The sequence below is a fragment of the Acanthochromis polyacanthus genome, chromosome 1, assembly GCF_021347895.1.
Source record: "Acanthochromis polyacanthus isolate Apoly-LR-REF ecotype Palm Island chromosome 1, KAUST_Apoly_ChrSc, whole genome shotgun sequence".
In the NCBI taxonomy this organism is placed as follows: domain Eukaryota; kingdom Metazoa; phylum Chordata; class Actinopteri; family Pomacentridae; genus Acanthochromis; species Acanthochromis polyacanthus.
In genome coordinates this window covers 54,811,367-54,832,386 of record NC_067113.1, presented here as the reverse complement: position 1 = coordinate 54,832,386, position 21,020 = coordinate 54,811,367, and the positions used below count along the sequence as shown (strand labels likewise).

Genomic DNA, 21,020 nt, shown 5'->3' with positions numbered 1-21,020 from the left:
TTTAAATCAAGTGGGATGAGACATTTTGACTAAAAATACGACAAACAGACTTGGTAAGATTTTGAGTTTTTGCAGTGTACACCAAATCAGCTTCCTCTGTACTGGCTTTGACTTTCTGTGCCTTCATTTAAAAATGTTTTTCAGGTTTCAACAGCAGACCAGCGTCGCTCCAGCCCCAAGGCCATGATCTCCTGCAATAAGAAGTCCTTGTACCTTCCCCCGGAGATGCCCGCCATCCATGTGGAGTTCACAGAATACTACTTTCCTGATGGAAAAGACTACCCCAGTACGACTTCTGTGTCTTGCATCTCATTTTAGAAACATTAATCCTTATTAGTAGGTCACAAGCTGTGTAAATAACATTTTTTTTATACACTAGGCGCACTGTTTTGGCAGAGATTCTGTCTCTCACATCTCTTTTGGATCTTTGCAGCCCATTCATTCAATCAGTTGTGGGGGAAGCCATTGACTAATGTGTGGCTGAGAGACCATTGATTTTTCTGAATTACGCCCAGTGCTCTGAATGAGGGATCACCCAATTAAACCATTTATGGATTTCTTACACATTCAGTCCATTAGGAAACATTAGAAGAGCGGTTATAGTTTATTTTTCTTTTCTCGCTGATGAATGTGGAACTAAGACAGGATTATTTTGCCAATTAAAATGTGTACACACTGCTGAATAGTAGTATTCTTCCCTGGCTTTCTTCTCTCATTCATTGTTTCTTCTTTTGCATAAACATTATGTAACATGATATCTCCTTTCCCCTTTTACAGTCCCGTGCCCCAACCTGTATGCCCAACTCAATGCCCTGCAGCTGGTTCTGGATCCTCGCAGCCTGGTGTGGATCAACCTCTTTGCCCTCGACCTCAGGCAAAGTCTAGAGCAATTCATGGAGATCTACAAGCTCAACGACTCCCAGAAACCCGACGAACATGTCGACGTCAAAGTTGACGGGCTCATGCTCAAGGTAAGGAGGAGGGAAACATGACCTTTTTTCTTTTAGCTTTTACGCATATAGTGTTTTTTTTTCTGGTATTTATATGCGTTTCTTGATTTCTACTCTCCGTTAGCTGGTGATTCCCACCGACCGGGACTCCTCCTGCCCCCCTGACCTGCCTCGCTCCATCTCAGTACAGACTTCAGAAATGGTGGCCACCAACACCCGGCATCCCGCCAACTGCACCCGCTCCCACCTTGAAGCTCTGCTGCAGGCCTTCGAAGAGGAGCTTTTCTTCTCTTCGTCTTTCTCCTCTTTCCCTCGCTTCCCTTCCTCCTTACCCATCCTGCATCCTGTCTTCCAGCGGCACGCTCACGAACAAGACACCAGGCTGCACGACATCTACCGAGGCCTGGTGCTGCCCACGATGGGCACAGACGCTCTCAAAATGCCTGCCGCCACTGACTTTTGGGCGCTGCACTTTGCTCAGTTTTGGGTGGACTATGAAGGCACCCGCGGAGGTAAAGGGCGGCCACAGCCCTTCGTGGACTCCTTCCCTCTCACTATGTGGGCCTGTCAGCCATCGAAGCTTGTCCAGCATCAGGAGAAGCTGAGAAGCGCTGCAGGATCAGGACTGTCCCGGAGCACATCGGGAGAGGCCGTCGCACGTTTGCAGAGAAAGCGATTATTAAAGGAGTACTACAGCACTGATGGTGCCCCGACATCATCTCACAGCAACGACTCAGCACTGCCACCCAGTAACGGACTCCATAAACCCCTCTCACTGGACAGCCTGCCCTCGTCATCCTCCTCTTTGTCAGCATCACATAAAGATCCAGATGTGCATATGTTGGTACATGTGCAGAAGCCTTTAAGCGCTCAGGTACTTCTTTTATTTTTTGTTTCATATCTGCACAGCAGGTTGTGCAGAGAAAAAAAAATTGTTACATAATGCCATGTATAATCCAAACTTGTCATTTTTACTTCAGACGTGTGTGGACTACAAATGAGATGTAACTTCTTAATTTGTTCACTTCAGAAGAGCTGTTTTCTTTGCATTTGCATTTGCAATGAACTAGGCTAGCTGTTTACAGCAGATTCTGATTGTGATGCTGCGCTAAACTTAGTCCTACTTCCAGCAACATATTTAACTGAGAAATATGAGAACTGTCATCATCAGACATCAGCGTCTGAAAATGTCTAAAATGAAAATTTTCCTTGAATTCTTCATATCATCACTAAGTTTAAGTCATTACAAGGTCGCACATGGGGACTGACCCAGAATAGGAATGCATACTGTTACCTGCTATGCAAAAATGCTGATTATTTTTATGTTGTTGTTCATTGAATGTCTTTAATCTTTATGATTTTATTTTAATTTAAATCTTACAGAAAAAAGAAACATCACAAAAATTTAAAAAAGCATAATTTAGGAAGTTAACTAACAAAAAGCAATAAGAAATAAGAAAGGAAATATCAATGACTAACACTAGTAAATAAAACTAGCTGACCGATAGTAGGGATCCACCAATATGGGTTTTTGAGGCCTGATGCCGATACAGATAACCGATATTTTGGCTGATATGTATACTATGTAATATATTAAGAGTATGTGATAGCATGGAAATCCCATTCATAATTAGGCTTCTTTCGTTTAATTATTTGGATTACTGTAGCTGAATATGTACAGTAGAAATAGGAACGATAAAATCAAAGCATTATGTGTTGGTTGATTGGGATGATCAGTTTGTCTCCTGCAGTTTTTTCTCTGTTTTTTCAATCTTTCTCTGTTCTATCACTTGTATTGCCAGCTTAGGTGCATATCTTAAAGCATTATTAGTTATTGTTTTCCAGACTCCTTTTTTCAGGGTAATCTACCTCCTAACTTAGCTGCTGGCCGTTAGCATAGCCATAGCTACTATGATAATGGCTACTAGCTATACTAGCTACTCATAGCTACTATGCTAATGGCTAATTTCGTGATTTGTGGCTATGACTTGTGTTTCTCGTTGAGTTTTTGCTGCTTGAGACCACAGAGTGACTACAGACAGAGACAGGCGGCTGCGTCAGACTCACAGTAGTGCATTATTTTATTGATAATCAGTAAATAAAAAGAATGATGCACATAACTGGAAAAATGCCAAATATCGACTACAATAATCAACCAGGCCTAAGTGGCCTAGAGGATAGCATAGGGTGCAATTTTTTAGTACTTTTTAGGCTTATTACAGCTCACATATAAAATGAGGTATTTATCAGCATGCTTTCATAATGACTTTGGTCTGTGTGCTTAGGTGAGCCATCGGCAGTATGTGTTTCTGATGCATCTTCAGCGCAGCATCAAAGCCCTGCAGCAGACACTACAGCAGGATCTTGAGGAGATGGGCTCCAAGAAAGACCGTAAGGATCCCTCCCTCCGTCCTGCAGATCACCAGCCCTTCACCGCCTGCCTGGGCCTCCTGCTCAAAAGCGCAGAGGTGTCCCTGCTCCTGAAGCCTGTCCCTGCACCCGAGGGTTCAGGATCTCCTCTCGGCTCAGAGCTTTCGCCGTCCGAGAGTCGTGGAACTCTGGAGCCTGCTGGTGAGGCAGCGGAGGTGGCAGAGAAGAGCAATGAAGGGTCTGGCTCGGAGGGAGGAGCAGCCAAGCGGCCTTGCAGTGTCGACCAGCTGTTATGTGATGAAGGACCGGAGGTTGGAGCCGCACAGGGTCCCGCCCCCCTCGTACCCACTTCAAGTGCATGTCCTGAGTCAAACCACAAAGCCTCAGTGGAGGAGAGGACTTCAGCTAAGAACTCTGGGAGAGGGAGTTCAAATGAAGGTGGCGACATGATGGTGGATGGGTTGGCAGGTGATGAAATGGGACCTGGGTTGGACTCCAAAACCAGTGTGAGCGACCCACTGTCTGACCCACTGAACAGCAAAGACTGGAGCGACAAAGACAAGGCTGCGAGTGGGAAGATGCCTCAGTCGATATCCAGGTATTCTTTTTTCCTAGCAAATGCCGTTAGCTTCTACTGCAGTGTCATTACTTTCGAGTTAAGTCAGAGCTGTGCTGATTCAACATTAATGTGTCATTGAGATAAGTCCCTAATCAGCCTGTTATCACAGATTTCCAGAGGAGGGATTACTCTTCCAGGACGGACCGGCTTGCAGGGAATGCAGCGTAAATCGCACTAGTGCATTGTGTAATCAGTGTTGCTGTACACCAGCAAATCAACAAAAAGTGCCTATTTATTAGGAAAGCAAAAAAAGCACGACTTTCAGTGTCTATCAACGTATCTGCCAGTTAATAATTTAACATCTAAAATGCTACAAAGCAGGGAAAAGTGGCCATTTTAATGCCCGAGCTCATGGTGTAAAATACCCAAATTTACTGCTATATATGACAAAGAAGATCCTCATAATTTGGCTGAAAATATGAGCACATTTTTGTTTAAAAAAAGGCTGAAATGACTGAACAGAGCTCAACCAGTACTCAAATTTTGGAGCCAGTGGTGATAATATAATAATGGGGCGCAAATATTTTTTGATATTGATGAAGTTAGTTAAAGAGGCGCATTGAAAACAGAAAAAATGGTGACATTCTTTATCAACTTTACAGCAGTGCATTTCAAAATTGAATCAGCAACTTATCCCAGTGATGTAGCTTATCTAAATAATCTTATCCTACTTCTATAAAGCTTTTTGTGTTGATGCATACCAGACAAACCAATACCAATATATTTATAATGGGTCAATACTGATGGGGTTTTAATGTTGGTTTCTGCAATACAGATAATTGATTAGTTGACTTATCTTTGTAGCTCTAAAATCTGCCGCTTCAGACTAATTTATTCATTTACTACTATGTTCTAAAAGGTTTAACTTATGAATTGGTTTTTGTGGACAGAAATTTGTCAAGAAAAACACTAAATAAGCTTTTCTCAGTTTGGTTTTATGTCATTGTAGATTTGAACTGTTTGTCTGTCATCTTGGACTGTTAATCAATAATTTAAATAATCATTTGTTGCAACCCTTGAAAGATGACGTCATAAATAATCTGCTAAATTTTACAATCAAACCCCTTAAGATTTTTCAGGATTTTTTTTTTGCTTTTACAGACTTTTGTGAAATAATATGTCAGACATTGTTCGTTGCAGCCACAAAAGCTCTGGTGATTATATGTCAGTTTTTAGATTTTTAACTGCCCCTGCCAGCATTTTTTAGATTCCCCTCTGTGTTTCACTATCATTAACCTACTTAAGTCTTTCTCTTGCTAATTTAATCTCTGTTCCTGAACACAAGAGCTGTGTGTCAAACTCCCACATGAGTGTTTGTCAGTATGAATGTTCAGTCTTCTGATTTCACGTCTCTCACATTCTAAATGTTCTCCAGTGTCTACCTGCCTTGTCTTTTTACATGTGTTTTCCCATCTACTGTGTGTCAGCTTCACTGTTTCTGTAACTGTTTCTGTCATTTCTTAACTCATTCACTTCCTTTTCTGCCTCTTGACCTTTGCTTTGACCCATGCCAGGTGTGTGTATGTGTGTGTTTTCTCTCTACCAAGGAAAGGAAGTTTGTCTGTGGTTTCTGATCTCCTCAGCTCCTCAAACTCCAGCAGATCCACCTCCCTTTATTCCATGTCCAACATGTAAGGCACTGGATCTGTGACTAGCTGTACTAATGAGTGTGTGTGCGGGTGTACATGTCCTGTATGTGTGAGTACGTCCTTGCTCTTGTGATCCTTGGATGAATACAAATCAGTGCAAAAGTGTGTATGTGAATCCCCTGTTGGCATGCATCTGCATGTGTGCATGAGGTTATGTCTGTATGTGTTAATTGAATCTTTATTCTTTCCCGTGTTTGGTGTCTACCTGTCGACTTTTGGTGATGAAACCGGAGGCTTCTTGTTTGTGACAGTTCTTTTTTTTCAGCCTTGTGTTCTCAATCTTTTGGGAGCCGCTTTGATTTTGCCTATTGTGATTTTTGCTGGAGATTGTTCCTAGCGCTTGGAAGGATAGCACACACTCGCTTCTTACATGACCTTAAACAACACCACACAAAGGAATGAAGTGATATTTAATTCATGACTTGTCGAGTAAGCTCCGTCAGCTCCGTGAGAGCACTATGGTCTTGGATCAGTGTCGGCATAGCAGCAGCATTCATATCAGATGTGATGAAATAGAAGCACTGGACCAGCCACTGTCAATCAATAGATCATAAATTAGTCATTATTCAGAATTATTGGCATGCATGGACGGTGTTGCTCAAGCACTATTTATAACATGTAATAGAACACAGTACTTAGTGCAGCATTTAATTTCTATAATGTCACTTTTTCTACCGCACTCGTTCTGATTCACGTGTACTTGTGTGTTTGCTGTAGTGGTCGTTTGATGCGGGACCGCTCCCAGTCCAGTTTCTCTGTGTCCTATAAAAACATGAAGAAGAGTCCGTCTCTGCAGTCTCTGGACAACATCTCCATTGACAGTTATCTGATGGAGGACGGAGACACCTACAGCCTGCTGGAGAGAGGTGGAGCGAACACACACACTGTTAATCTGAGTTCATCCAGACTGGACAAATCTAGTTTATTAGCAGCAATCTGGTGTGCTTTTTTTTTTTTTTTTTTTTTTTTGCATCTAATCTTGATTGCTGACCTTCTCATGTTGAGTGGTGATGGAAAACGATGAAATCCCCTCAGGGATTTACCCTCCTGTTGTCCTCATTTATGGGCACTGATAAATATTGTGTCCTTGTCTGAAAAAAAACAAAAAATTCAGCAAAAAAAATCCCCAAATTTCTGAAAATTTACAAAACCTTCGGGAAGAAAATTCCAATAATTCCTTAAAAGTGTCAGTGAAAGTTTTATTTTAAAAGAATCCCCCAAATTTGGCAAGAAAATTCTTGTAAATATTAAAAAAAGGACTAAAAATCTTCCAAGAAAGTCCTATAAATATCTAAAATGATTACATATATAATCACTTTAGAAATTTTGTTTGTTTTAATTTGCTTTTATTCTAATTTTACTGTTTGATTTTGACTGGAAAGCACTTTGGTCACTTTGAGTGTTGTAAAGTGCTCTATAAATAAGTTTCGCTGGATTTTGGTTGATTTTTTGTGTGAATGTTCTTAAAGAAACATTTTTAACATTTCTTTTTTTTTTTCCACCAAAAATGTTCAAAGATTTCCCAAAAATGCTGAAAATGTGGACATCAAAAGTTTCACTGTGAAAATATACATTTTTTCCCACACTTTAAAACTTTAAAACGGGTCAATTTTGACCCGCAGGCCTACACGAGTGTTAAGAAGTAATGATTATGATTGATTAACTTGTAGGCTACAGCTTTGAACAGAAGGTGGCAGCATTGTGAAAACAGACAGGAGCGTTTGCAGCGAAGAGGGCAGACTACAAGTGAAAAGAGAAAGTTATATGTGTGTCTCCGCTTGTCTGTTTTTGTATACTTTACAGACGATGTGTCCATCTCTGGCTTCAAGGATGCCATCAGCGAACAGAGCGCCACAGAGAGCGCCACCGAAGCAGTAACTGGCCAGGAGCAGGAGGGAGGGGTTTCTCCAGACACCGTCAGCGCAGCATCCCAGAGCATTGACGAGCCCACGAAAGATATAGTAAGAGTAAAACATTTGCTGAGTTAAACAGCTTTCCAGGTCTTGATAAATATCCAGCAAGTTCCCAAAAATACAGAAAATGTTTCCAGTAGGCTTTTATTTTGGCAGATCAACTGCTCCTGCTTAAATAATAATGTTAAAATATCGAATCAGAAATGATCAGATTGGTGGGTTTTTATATCAAGAATGAAAACGGCCTTGCACCAACAGCTCAGCAGTTCATGCTGCTGACTTGTAATGTTCCTTGTTTCTGCGTGTGTTCGTACTTCCAGGTGTCGGTGCTGGTGCTGAAGGTGCAGTCGGTGTGCGTGGGCATGGAGGTGGAGGGCGAGAGCACGGCCGTGGCCCTGGAGGTGGGCCGGGTCACGCCCAGCCAGCTGGGCAACGTCAGCCTCAGACAGTACCTCAGCAACCGCAGCCTGGGTAAGGAGTGCAAATCTGCATGTTTGTTTTTCCCCTCGGACTGAGCTTGAAACAGCGTTTTAATGGAGCCCTAATGTGATGCATTTTAACAGGCACGGTTTCTAGTTTGGACTCACGTTTTGAAGGTTTACTGAATATTACATGCACTATGTGTTGTTGATTATTATTGATTTACACAAATTTACAGTGCAAATGTCAGATTATAGTAGCTCATCATTATATTTAGCAACAAACTATTATCAAGAACAAGTCGATCCCGTTTAAACCTGTGAGCTTGTCGATTGCATAAAACAAACCAACCAAAATAGAGTTCAGAAGAAATAGGCTGCAGGCTGTTGCTAACATTTGAAATAATGCTTTAAAGATGAAAGTAAACGGGCATTTGTTAAGATTTAAGCAGACAGGTGGTTCAGCGACTAAACAAGAAAGGACAGCAGAACAGAGCTGTGTGTGTGTATGAGTGTGTGTGTTTGTGGATTTAGACTAAATCAGACTGCATAGCCTTTTGGAGTTTTTTTTTTTTTCTCAGATGATCTTTTATGGCATTTTGGCACATCTGACATTCGAGAGTGAGAGGAAATGTGAGGGCAGAGAGAGGAAGGGCATGCGATAAAGGTCCTGGAACAGACCTGAAGCCAGTTTGCTGCGTTCAAACCACCAGGATGCTTCGTTCCAACCCATCCTGACTTTATTTTTCTTGCTGCTCAAATTTTAACACAAGCCAACATCAGGACATCACAGTTTCACACTCAGCAGATGAAAGCAAGAGCTGAAAGTACAGATTCAGCACTTTGAGAGAGAAAAAAATAGACATTCAGTCTGTATTAGAGCTGCAGCAAGAAATAATTAAAATGCAAAAAAGGCAAACATTTACTGGTTCCAGTTTGGTGGTTCTCAAATTTGACTCTTAATTGCTTTTCTTGGTCTTATATGAATAAATGTACATTTAATATTTTTGATTTGAGCGTATTTATATTGTGATGGGAAACAATCTATTCTTAAATTGAAAAAGTAATTGTCAGGATTAATCTAGAACAGGGTTTTTTGCAATCAGTATTGACAGAAGCTATATTTATTATCATATGCAGTAATAATGTAAATACACCAGTGTCAGTATCAAACTGGTTGACACTCCAATGTAGAAACATTATTTAAAGGTTAGAGACTCTCTCCATGTCCCTAGCTATGTATTTGATGTGTAATTCATTTGACAAAAAAGAGACAAAACACACAATAAATAAAATAAAGGTAATGATATTGTTCTTATCATGAATTCTGCTCAACAGTTTGGTTGTAGTGTGGTGTGAGGTTCAGATCCCCACTTTGTTACAGGTGGATGCTGTTTAACTAAAGCTAAAATAGTTTTTATTGAAAAAAGGTATTCTAACATAAATCACGGTAAGAAGAAATTGAGAGCGGATGATGCTACACAGACAAAAATAAACTAACAGCAGGACTTCTTCCTGAAGTTTTAACACAAGACTGTTCACAAAATAAGAGCTGAAAAACCAAAACCTGACATATCTACTATCCAGAACTAAAGTACGGCACAGTAGCATCCCTGAATCATGTCTGAACATTTCTTTAATAAACCACTAGTAGATTTCTGAAGTGAGCCCAAAAGCCTTCTTTATAAAAGCGAGTGTAAAAGTCACACAGTTGAAGACAAATTCAGACTTCTGGGGTTTGATACGCAACAGCATCCAGGAACTAATTTAATCCACTTGTGGATTCTTCAGAGTAGGATTTCCTTTTGAATGTATGTGGCTGAACTAATCACTGTATCATTGAGCAGTGTTTGATCAGAGTTATGGGTGAGCTGGTGTGCTGGAGCTGGAGCAAGTGGAGATGGACGGGGACTTTACAGCTCTGTACGCCCTAGATCAGGGGTGTCAAACATGCGACCCGCGGGCCAAAAACGGCCCTCAAAAGGGTCCAATCCGGCCATTGGGATGACTTTGTAAAGTGTAAAAATTACAGAGAAAATATTGAATATAAAATTGTAAATTTGTTAAACTGTAAATTTAAAATAATTTCTAGACCTTGCCAAGTTGTTTTGATCATAAAGTGAAATGCTAGATTGTTCATTGTTCTTTTGCCGCCTTGTGTCTCATTTTTGTAACGTTTTGTCTTGTTTTTTTGTCTGACTGTTGTCGTTTGTCCCATGTTTTTGTCATTTTTGTTTTTGCCATTTTGTGTCTTTTTTGTCTAACTTGTGTCGTTTCTCTTTTTTGTAGCTTTTTAACTTTTTTGTCTAATTTTTTTGTCCCTTTTTTCTTTTTGTTTTGTGTCGTTTGTCTCATTTTTTATTTTTTGTCACTTTTGCCGCTTTGCATCTTGTTTTTTGTCTCATTTTTGTAAGATTTTGTCCTGCTTATGCTGTCTTTTTTGTCTGACTGTTGTCGTTTGTCTTATGTTTTTGTCATTTTGTTTCTCGTTTTTATCACTTGTGTTTCATTTTTGTCTGACTTGTTTTTGTCTTATTTCTGTCATATTGTATTTTGCTTTATTTGTTGTTTTGTGTGTCATTTTTGTCTCATTTGTACATTTTTTGTTGCTTTGTAACTTTGTTGTCTAATTTTTTGTCTCTTTTATTTTCAGGTTGTTTCTAATGTTTAGTAAAAATAGAATTCCTTTAGTGTGTACTTTTCTTGCACTATTGCAAAGGAAACATTTGGAGTTGACATCGTTTATAGGTTATTATGCTCTGATTTTACTGGTCCGGCCCACTGGAGATCAAACTGGGCTGAATGTGGCTCCTGAACTAAAATGAGTTTGACACCCCTGTTCTAGATCAAGCAACAATGTAGAGTTACATGTAATATTTTTAGGATGAATAATTTTAATGGAGGAAAATTCTTTGATAGGGGTTAAGTCAACCACCTGCGATGGACTATAACCATTATTCTTTGTGTCCACACACACATTTGCACACTAACACAGCCATCCCTTCCTTTTTATTTACCTCCCATAACTCCCCACAGGTATGGTGTGTTCAGTACCAATACCTGCTCAAAGCAGCCAAGGTAACTGCTGTGTGTTAACTCACCATCTGTAACCTAACATGCATGCTTGCCTCAGCGCATCAGTTTCCACCTGGTTGTGTATATGTGTATTTATATAGATATAAGGTGTGTGTGAGTGAGAGAGTTTCTTCCAGTTTGTCTTCTGTCAGATCTCATTTCCAGACTCAGGACTTTGCTCGACGGCATGCACTGCAGATGCACATAGATTCCGTGTGTTGCGACGCATGAAGCGCGTGTGTTTGCTCATTTTTCAACATCGCGGGGTGTTTGTGATCCAGAGGTTTCTTTCCTGAGGCGTGTGTGTCTGTCTGGGTTTTAACAGAGGGTAAATTTGACAGTAATGGAGTGAGTGGTCCCATTATTTGCAACATTAGGCCCTCAACCTTTGAATGTGTGTGTGCCAGATTCACATGAACTGCTGCTTCTGTGAGGACCATTTTAACCCCTAATCTTCCCGTTCTCTTCTCCACCTAATTTGCCCTCTCTCTCTTTCTCCTCCTCCCCCCGTTCCTCCCCACCTACCTCGTCTCTCCACTGCAGCAGACTTTGCAGTTTCAGTCCAGTGATTCAGGCAATGAGAGAAACGCCAGCTTTACCCCCTCGCCACCTCTCCTCCTATCTCACAAGAGCACTCCCACCTCCTCCTCGGCCTCCATGCTCTTTCTTCCTCCTCTTCCCTCTCCACTCTCCCCTCCAGCTCCTACTCCATCTCCCTACTAATCCTCCGTCGTTCACCCCTCCCTCATCACCTTTCCTTTCCTTCATCTCTCTCCCTCTCCAGGCCATCTTTTCTCCTCCCCTCCCTGCCTTATCACAGTCATTCAGTCCTTGGCTGCTGGCTTCCTCCCTCCCTCTCTCACTTCCCTCTCTCCTCACCCACTCCTGGCTTTTCTGTTTTTCCTCCCTCTCCATTTGCCTCGACCCTAGCTGCTCAGGATTGAGAGAATATGTCATTTTATCTGAGAAAAGCTGACAGCATTGTGTGTGTGTGTGTGTGTGTGTGTGTGTGTGTGTGTGTGTGTGTGTGTGTGTGTGTGTGTTTTGCTGGTTCTTGGTATTAACCCTCTCCTGACTTCCCTTCAGAGAGCATATTAAAGGGAAGTGACGCACTTCTCGCTGTCAGAATGAAGATTTATTCCTTTAAGTGGCCGCTCCAGTGCCTTGCTGAGTGTTTCTATTGCAACTCATAGTGTCTATCTCTCACCCATTTAGAAACTTGTGCCTGTAATTGTACGCCTGCTAAATGACTATGCCGTTCTGTAAAGCAGAGGTTTTAATGACCGTCTCTTTGGCTTTAACATCTCTCAACCTCGACTCTCATCTCTTCATGTTCTTTCTCTCTGTCCTCACGTTTCTCGCCTCCTCTACTTCTGTTCTCCATACATGTTACCGTCATGTTTTCTGACGCTCAGATTCAGATCATTCAGCGGTGAGCCACTTCTCCATCCGCACACCATCAAGTGATTCACCTCAGAGCTCAGTTTCATAGAGCGTCTAATTCATAAAAAGAAGAAATCCTCATTAAAACGGTGAAACCATTCGCTTTGAATTCTCAGAAGTTGAGGTGGGAGTTTCCACCGAACCCTCAAGTCCTCAGAAATAATTAAACATCACTGCTGTAAAGAGCCGGTGGGACTGCACAGAATCTCATTCAACCCACCTTTTTTTCTTAATTCCTTCCCCCATTTCTTTTTCCAGCGTACTTTGCTTTCTTCTTTGTTTCCGACTCCACTCCTCCTCTCTCTAATGTTCTCCTTCCTCTCTCTTTTCATTCATCCCTCCTCTTAACTTCAACGTGTTTAAACTTGACATTAACATGCACCCTTTATTCAGAGAGAGCACATTTACATAAAGTCAAGCAGTGAATGCACTCAGTCTGTCATGCTTTTTGACACACTTTTAGAAGTAAGGACTCTCCTTGAGCGACTGGACGTATATTTTAAAGTCACAGTGAAACAGAAATTCCAGCATCTGAAGCTAGAGTTGTGTGATTTATGGGTGAAATGCTTTAGATATGACTGGGTCACTCTGATAAATAAACTGCAATATGGAGAAGAGGCAGGACAAAAATGTCTGTCAAATGTGGTAATATATCGTCTCACCTTCAGCTGTGGGACTTTAATAATACTGTGGCACTAAAAATTTGTAGTTTTATAAAACTACAAATGGCACTCTAAACAGATTCCCACGATCAGTTTGATGTAGCAGAGTCACGACTTAATGACTCCTCGTTTAACCCTCCTGTTGTCCTCATTTAGTGGCAACAAAAAATGTTGTTTCTTTGTCTGTAAAAAATCCAAAAATTTCAGCAAAAAAATCCCCAAATTTCTGAAAAATTTGCAAAACCTTCAGTAAGAAAATTCCAGTAATTCCTTAAGTTTCCCGTAAAAGTTTTATTTAAAAAATTCCCCCGATTTCTCAAGAAAATTCTTGTAAATATTTTCAAAAAGTGAGTAAAAATCTTCCATAAAATCCTAAAAATATCTGAAGTGATTCCACATATATCAGTAAAACTTCTAATATTTTCTTTAAGAACATTCACAAAAAAATCAACCACAAAAACATTCACAATCATTTTTTTCTGAATGTTCTTAAGAAACATTTTTTTTTAACATTTCTTTTTTTCCACCAAAAAATGTTCAAAGATTTCCCAAAAATGTTGAAAATGTGGACATCAGAAATTTCACTGTGAAAATATATATTTTTTCCACATTTTCAAACTTTAAAACGAGTCAATTTTGACCCACAGGACGACATGAGGGTTAAGAACGAGTTAAATGAATGGAAATGACCTAACTCGCAATGAAAAAGGAGAAAGTAAATCAAAATGCAGATTAACTGAATTGACCTATAAGTAAAATTTAACAATAATAATACAAGCACACTGACAACACAGAGCATTAATGTAATGAATAATTCCAGCTTTTTGCCTTTTAAGGGATATTTTGTCTTTTTCAGCCACATATATCATATATAGTATAATGATACATCGTTAATGTGGGCTGTGTTTTGTATCATGAGTTACTCTGTTGTTTACACCAGTAATATGGTGCTTTTGAAGGCTCATCTCCTGTGCTTTAAGCTCGTGAGGCTGCCTTCATTAGTTTAGAAGACAGGAATGAGGATGTTTTAGTTTTTGGCAAACCAGTGAGCTAATCAATCATCCTGATGGTTGGCGTTCCGAACTAGTGCAGATTAATCCTCAAAAATATCTGACCAAAGAGAATGAAATAGGAAAAAAAGACAGATTTGGGTACTAATGAACTCAGTCTTTTTTCTTTTTTTTTTTTACCTGAAAGCTAATACTGATATCGATATTGGGGATTAAAAAAAAAAAAACTTTAGCTCCCTTGTAGTATTTCTGAATTGTTGTCAGTATTCACTCAGCTTGTCAGTACTTTCTGGTGTGCTATCTTTATGTGTTTATTTGTAATTTCAGCGATTAACAAAGACAGGTTTAGCATACGGAAAATATCTTTTTCATTTCACTGTGTCTTTAATACACTGTTTCAGTCAAACACCACTTTTAAAAAGTTAAACAGACCAGCTGTTCGATTCAACAAATTTTGTTGCTTATTGTCAGATGAGTCTAAAAAGGTTGAAATCCTCCTTCATGTTGGGTGTATTTTAATGTCAGGTGCAACTAAATGTTTTTCAGCTGATTCGTCTCTACACTCTCTCTAAAGTCGCTAATGCTAACAGCAGCTTCTGTCTCCTCCTTCACAGCTGGTGGAGAGAACAGCTCCGGATCCATCCAGGGCCTCCACAGTCCGGAGGTCCGGGCTCGCCTGGAGAGCGGGCCGTGCGCCGCCGCCCACTCCCCGCTGGCCGAACGCAACGGCTTCCTGCAGCTGCAGCTCCACGGCTACCAGGCGAGCTTCATGATGTCCACGCTACGCAACCTGGCCCTGTTCCTGGAGGACGACTCTGCCCCCCAGGTGCTGCCCATGGAGATCAGCGTCAGGGACACGCACATCAATTTAAAGGTGAAAAACCCATTTTACAATGTGGTGTTTAGTGTTCCAGCTGCTGGTAAATTTGTGTTTTAACCTGAGGGTGTTGTTGCAGAACGCTGGCTGCAACACTTGAGCAGAGTATTTGTCCTGCTGTTTCAAATCCGGTTCCGGTAATAGACCCCATAAGTCACTGCCGTACTCCACAGCAGCTTCTGTGTATGTTAAGTATTTTGAACCATGGCCGAATTGGAATTTGGAGAAAGTTTAATGACACAGAAAAGACCTTTCTGCTTTCTCTCTGGGGCTTCTTCTCTCGTGAGTAGACTTGCTATGGAACTGATGTGAATATTTCTGTCTTTTTTTCCGTCTCTCTTGCAGGACGACGGCCCCCGTGACAATCCCTCCGACTCTGAGCCGTCGCCCATCACCCTCCACGTGGACAGCCTCGTCATACACCGAAGAGACGACGGGTCTTTCTCCATAGGAGGTGACAAACGAGCGCACATTTTCGTCTGCCAGATATTTCCACCTCCACTCCAGCGCTGATTCACTGCCGTTATATAAGATGTCCTGTGAAATGCTTTTTAAGTCCACGCTCGGCACATCCACACATCCAAACTCCCCTCTGTTCTGCCTCTTCCTCCTCGCAGTGGACGGGGCAGCAGAGGCCAAACCCAAGAAAGCGGGATCGTTGATGGACAGCTCTCTGAGTCCGGTTCCTGAGACTGTAGGCATCGTCTGTGGCGTATCAAAGGCGACGCAGACTCAAGCTCCGCCTACCAGCCCCCCGCCATCCACCAAGGAAAAGGTGAGACGCGAAACAAAAGCTGTTATGCTGCAGCAGTGAAAGATAGTAGAAAGTGTAAAGGCAAGAAAATCCCGCCTCCTACATCTGCAGTCTTTAAGTTGATTTTTTTTTTTCTTTCCCTCCTACAAACAATGGTGAACAAGAAGGTGCTTTATTTCTGATAGATTGCTCTGGAGGCTGATACTAAAGCATGTAGTGCCAAATTTTGGTTTTGCCAGGCTATTCCAGTTCTTTGTTTGGCTTCCATTTCATGTACAGTGGGTGTGATATTCATCAATTTATGCAAAACAGAAGAATTACATTTTCAGATGGAGCATTGAAAGCGAACAGTTGCATAAGGCTTAAGAGGAGCGCATCCCACAACTTAAACGACAATAATGACCCACATAAACCAACCACTGTGGTAAAAATGATCCATATGATGAATTTCCAAACCTAAGCACGAAAGATTGTGGTCACAGTCGAAGCAGACAAATGTGAACCGCGATCTCATAGGCTTTCTACACCGAACCACTCCTCAGATTATGGTTTATAAAAGAGTTGAAACTGTCAGTCAGCTAGTTGTTAAGCTGATGTAAAATGAACTGTTTTGATTTTACAAGTATTTTCTCATTCGTCGATTATTTGTTACGGTCATTATTTAAGCAGAAATGCAAAATTATCTCTGATTCCAGCTTCACGAATGTAGTAATATTCTTTCTTTTTTGTCCATCATTACAATAAGTTAAATATGTTAAAGTTCTGGAGACAAACAAACAAACAAACAAAGCAAATTAAAGACACAACTGAGGGCTCTCATTTTTTTTCCTCCATCATATCATAGATGATTAATTAGAAAATTAATTTGTCGATTTACACAAGAAGTCACTTGACAGAAAAGTGTAAAAGAGGGCTGTTTTTATTGCTTGAACTGTATTTCTTGTACAGAGGGCCGTCTATTTCAGACAAACCTCCTTTTCCTGTGAAAGTTTTTAGCTTACACAAGAGACAGCAGCAAAACATTTTCTATTTTATGTGATTTTTAGATTAACTGAGATTAAAATGCATTACTGACCTTGGAAAAAGCAGTTTGACCAAACAGAAGCTCTTATTTCAACCATGAAAGAGTGACTTTAAAGTGAAAAATGACTGGAGTCATTTTTCTCTGTAATATAAAGTCGTGCAGCTCAATAGAAACATCACAATCATGACTAGAAGTAGAGAGAACTCTAAATTATCTTCTGGATTTTATGCCAAAGTTACAATGCCATAAATTATTAAATACAATTTTCCAAAAATTGGAAAAGCCAGAAATGAACGCATACATTTTTTCCAAGTGCCCACAGCTGTTACCTAAACTGAAAAGCTATGTCTACATGCTATAGATATTTTTCTAGTTTCATTTTGACAAATTCTTCAATCTTGGCCTGTCACTCTACTATAAACATCACCAGTAGAAAGATATTCCTGCATGCTGGAGACACCTGCAAACAACCTGCTCCTCCGTATACAGTTTCCAATCATGCTGTATTTATTTATTTGGGCTCAAGTATGTTTTATTTTGTTCTCAGTCTCTCTGTTTTGTTTCCACATTCTGCTCTGTGTAAGCACAGCCTGCAGTTCAGCCAAATAGTCTGATTTTGTTTTTTTGTCATGTTACTGCTGTACTGCATTTTTTTGAATTGAGTCATGTGGAATAACATAAATTTAGACTAAATATCAGAATTCTGATTAGATTTGGTGAGACATGATTGGTTCAAGGACTGCTGGAAAGTTGAAAATCCAATTATTTTTTAAGACATGTAATTTTCACGTCATTTCAGCACATAAAAATGTATAACATTTAATCATACATGATTCTATTTTTACATTTTTATTCCTTTTCATTGCAGCCCTCGTAGTCTCCCTCTGACTCCTCTCTCCACTGTTTGCTTCCAGATGCTGATGGAGGAGAACGAGTGTCTGAAGGTGGAGCTGTCCAGAGCCAAGATGGCGCTGGCTGAGGCTCAGATGGAGAAGGACTCGCTGCTTCACCGCATGAAGAGCCTCAAAGTCAACCCCAGCTAGACCCGGCCCTCTCTTCGCACCCCGTCAATCACTCAGCCCCTGCAGGCCGGCGGAGACGAGCGGCGACACCGACGGGCAGCAGCTAGCATCGGCGAGTCAAGACAAACAGGAGCTTCTTACTGCGCCGGCTCCTTTTTCACGCTTATTTGGCGAGCGAGCCTCCATGCCACTTCAGACTTCAACACAAAGCAATGCAGAGTCTGAAAAAAAAAAACACGTTTTTACCCGCTTGTCTGTTGTGTTCTGGACTGTGGAGGCTGGATGCATTTGAGGAGTTGGAAAAGTGACATTTAATGTGTGAAAGAGAGAGGATGAGATGGATATTCTTGGTTGTGCCTACAGAAAACCATTCCCACACTATCCCTGTCGTCTAACTTAAAATTAAAAGCATCAGAGCTTGTCTTGGATGAGCTTCGTTCAAACCTGTAGGTATGAATAAACACTGAATGTCACATCTTCAGAAGAATGTCTCAAAAAAAACCGTCTTATTTTGCACTGCACTGAAATTCAATTTGTAATTTAGTGCTTTCATATTCAGAGGAGGGCGAGACAAATCATGCTCCTACTCGTCCTCAGAGCGTGTACAGTGTATATTGTACAAGAATGTGAACACATAACTATTTTCTACAGAACTCTGAATGGTTATGCAGTGTTTCAGTTGAATGTGTGTGTTTGTGTGTCTCAGTCAGAACAAGCATTTCGTTACGAGTAGAGGAAAAATTTCCACCGCTTTGTTAGCAAACCGTTCCACACTAGTCCCCCCCCCCCCCCCCCCCCCCCCCCCCCCCGGATCCTTCTCTCTCTCCTATTTTTCTATGTGTACATAGCTACTAAACATGTGCTGCACTTTTAAAACAGAGGCACTGTAAATAGAACAACTAGAACTGTGAGCGAACCCGACCAGCGGAGAGCGCAATTTAGGAAAAAAAAAAAAGCAATTTGTGTGCCGGTGTCTTAAAGAAATAACAGGAGTAGGAAAATAATGGCACATTGAAGCTGCCTGACTACATGTAAGTGTGTTTGTCTTTATGTAAATTTCTAATCTGCCATGTATTGTAATTCTTTCATGGACATGCAATGACCATATCTGCTGCTGTTCCATGCTTCATGCCGGACTGACGACTTCAGGGGAAGAATCTCTGAATAGATTTTAAAACCGGCTAAACTCGACTGACTTTTCTAACAGCACAAAGGACCGTTCATATGCAACTGTCTTAACCTGTACTCTAGCTTGGCCCACTTCATTTCAGATTCTGTCTTTTCAAAATAAAAGTTGCTCTGGTTCTCTGCACAAACGTGGGATTCAGACTTGAAGTGTAAGAACACAACTGTATGTGAAGACTTGTGTGTGTCAGGGAGGATTGTTTTTTTAAAATCAGTTTTTCCTCCATTCATCCCAGTCCTCCTCTTATGTTTTTTTTTTGGGGGGGGGAGAAACTTCACCCTCTGAAAAGGAAGAAAAATATACACAAAAAATAACAAGTTGTATTTTGTCTGTCAAAGCTGCTGAAATACTGATAAAAATAAAAAGTATCCAGTTTAAAAGGTTTCACATTTTGTTTTTTGTTGGTCTTTTTTTGGGTGTAAATTTACGTACTTGCAAACATTCTTTTTTCCTCCAAACTGTCCATCTGGTGTATTTATATGCTACACGATGTGTAATGAGCGATATAAACAGTTAATGTCATGGCAGAACATTTTCATGCTTCTCTTTAGATCACATAAGACCAAAAAGACCTAGATCATTTAGACTATATAGAAAAAATACTGAAAAGTGAAGCCATAGCTGAAGTCCCTTAAAGCTGTGTTATTTCTATCAGCCAGCAGGGGGCGACTCATCTGAAAGTCGGATTGTAGAAAAGTCTGAGGAAATGATCCTACTTCTCACTTGATTTACTACTACAGTAAACATTTTTCTCATTAGTTTATGATCTCAATCAGTAGTTTTGAGACATTTTTAATAACTCATGATGATAATTTTGTAAATTATGGTTCCATGTAAAGGAAAATAGATGTTTTGTTTGTCTTTTCTAAGCTACTCCTTCCAGCTCCACCTGCAAAAACAGATTTTCTGTTTTTTTTTTTTTTTAGGTGATTGTACACAAATAAAATGATAGTTTTTAATATTGAATTTCATTTCTGCTAATACATTTTGCACACTAGACCTTTCAGGTTTCAGAACTTTTGCTGGTTTTGCTGAAAAATATTCATTTTTCTAGTTAAGTCATCAAGCAAATTCAATTTTAACACCTTTTACAGAAACTCAAGCTATTATTGTGGTATTAAAGGATCCAAAAACTGTACAAAAGACGAAAAAATACTTTGTTAGAGCATTTCAATGATTTAACACGGTGGTCTTAACAATGCCAAAGTCCTGATAGATGATTTTTCAAAAATGAATCTCAGTACAGCACAAGTGTAAATATTACACGTCTCCGCTTCCAAATTCCTGATGCCTACGATACCCAAAACGCTCTCTTAATCTCCAACCAGTTATCACTTCTCTTCCTCTTCAGCTACCAAACTTTACACGCCATATTTTTTATATGTGCTGTAGTTCTTATTAAGACTTTGTGTCAAATCATTTCCTGTTTGTCGTCACTTTACATCACAGAGCTGAGATTTCCACAAAACCTGGTGTAGAAAATAAACGAACACATTCAAAAGTTGGTCCAAAAGGGGCCCATGAGGGATAGGATTTGGAGTAAATGCAAACTCAACACATTTTCAAATGTAGTTTCAGGGAAAAATGTCACATCCAAATCACATTTAACCAGCTGGGTGAATACAGCACTTGACTGTCACATTTATTTTCATTAAAACCGAGCAGTGGAAGCACAGCCACTTGTCCTCTCCATTTATGTCTGCATTTCCAGGTTGGATTGGGTGCAAAAGTTCAAGCAAAAGCACCAAGTTTCCCCTCCAGTGCATATATAATAACCTCACATGATTTTCAGCTCAGGTGTTTTGCAAATGGCACAACTTCATCTCATGCAGCATTTCTACATTGAACAGAAATACTGCTAGAACTCACCCTGGAGAAAAGAAGCTTTAAATATGAGAGAGGCCACTTTGTGAGCTGCAGTGAAGCACCGCAGCAGAGTGTTTGGGTTTTGTGCACATAAATGGTCAAGACATTTTACAGCTGGAGTAGCGCAGTGAGTCATAGAAGGACATTTAGTGTTTGGCGCGTGTCAGAGAGGAAAGTTCTG

At 40.4% G+C, this 21,020-nt stretch overlaps 1 protein-coding gene across 3 annotated transcripts in view; it reads left to right on the top strand.

Moving 5' to 3' along the window:
* bltp3b (bridge-like lipid transfer protein family member 3B) overlaps positions 1-19,360 on the top strand; it is a 45,912-nt gene extending 26,552 nt beyond the window's left edge. Inside the window, exons 12-24 of one of the 3 annotated variants that reach the window (XM_022212576.2) lie at positions 145-286; positions 778-971; positions 1,075-1,824; positions 3,236-3,918; positions 5,487-5,570; positions 6,306-6,454; positions 7,392-7,549; positions 7,822-7,972; positions 10,957-10,998; positions 14,725-14,984; positions 15,333-15,441; positions 15,605-15,762; positions 17,680-19,360. In XM_022212576.2, the coding sequence (XP_022068268.1) occupies positions 145-286; positions 778-971; positions 1,075-1,824; positions 3,236-3,918; positions 5,487-5,570; positions 6,306-6,454; positions 7,392-7,549; positions 7,822-7,972; positions 10,957-10,998; positions 14,725-14,984; positions 15,333-15,441; positions 15,605-15,762; positions 17,680-17,808 (3,009 nt within the window). In that variant the 3' untranslated portion in view covers positions 17,809-19,360. The remainder of the gene's footprint in view (positions 1-144; positions 287-777; positions 972-1,074; positions 1,825-3,235; positions 3,919-5,486; positions 5,571-6,305; positions 6,455-7,391; positions 7,550-7,821; positions 7,973-10,956; positions 10,999-14,724; positions 14,985-15,332; positions 15,442-15,604; positions 15,763-17,679) is intronic. The other 2 variants (XM_022212578.2, XM_022212577.2) reach the window with 2 other exon arrangements.
* Positions 19,361-21,020: the final 1,660 nt, after the last annotated feature.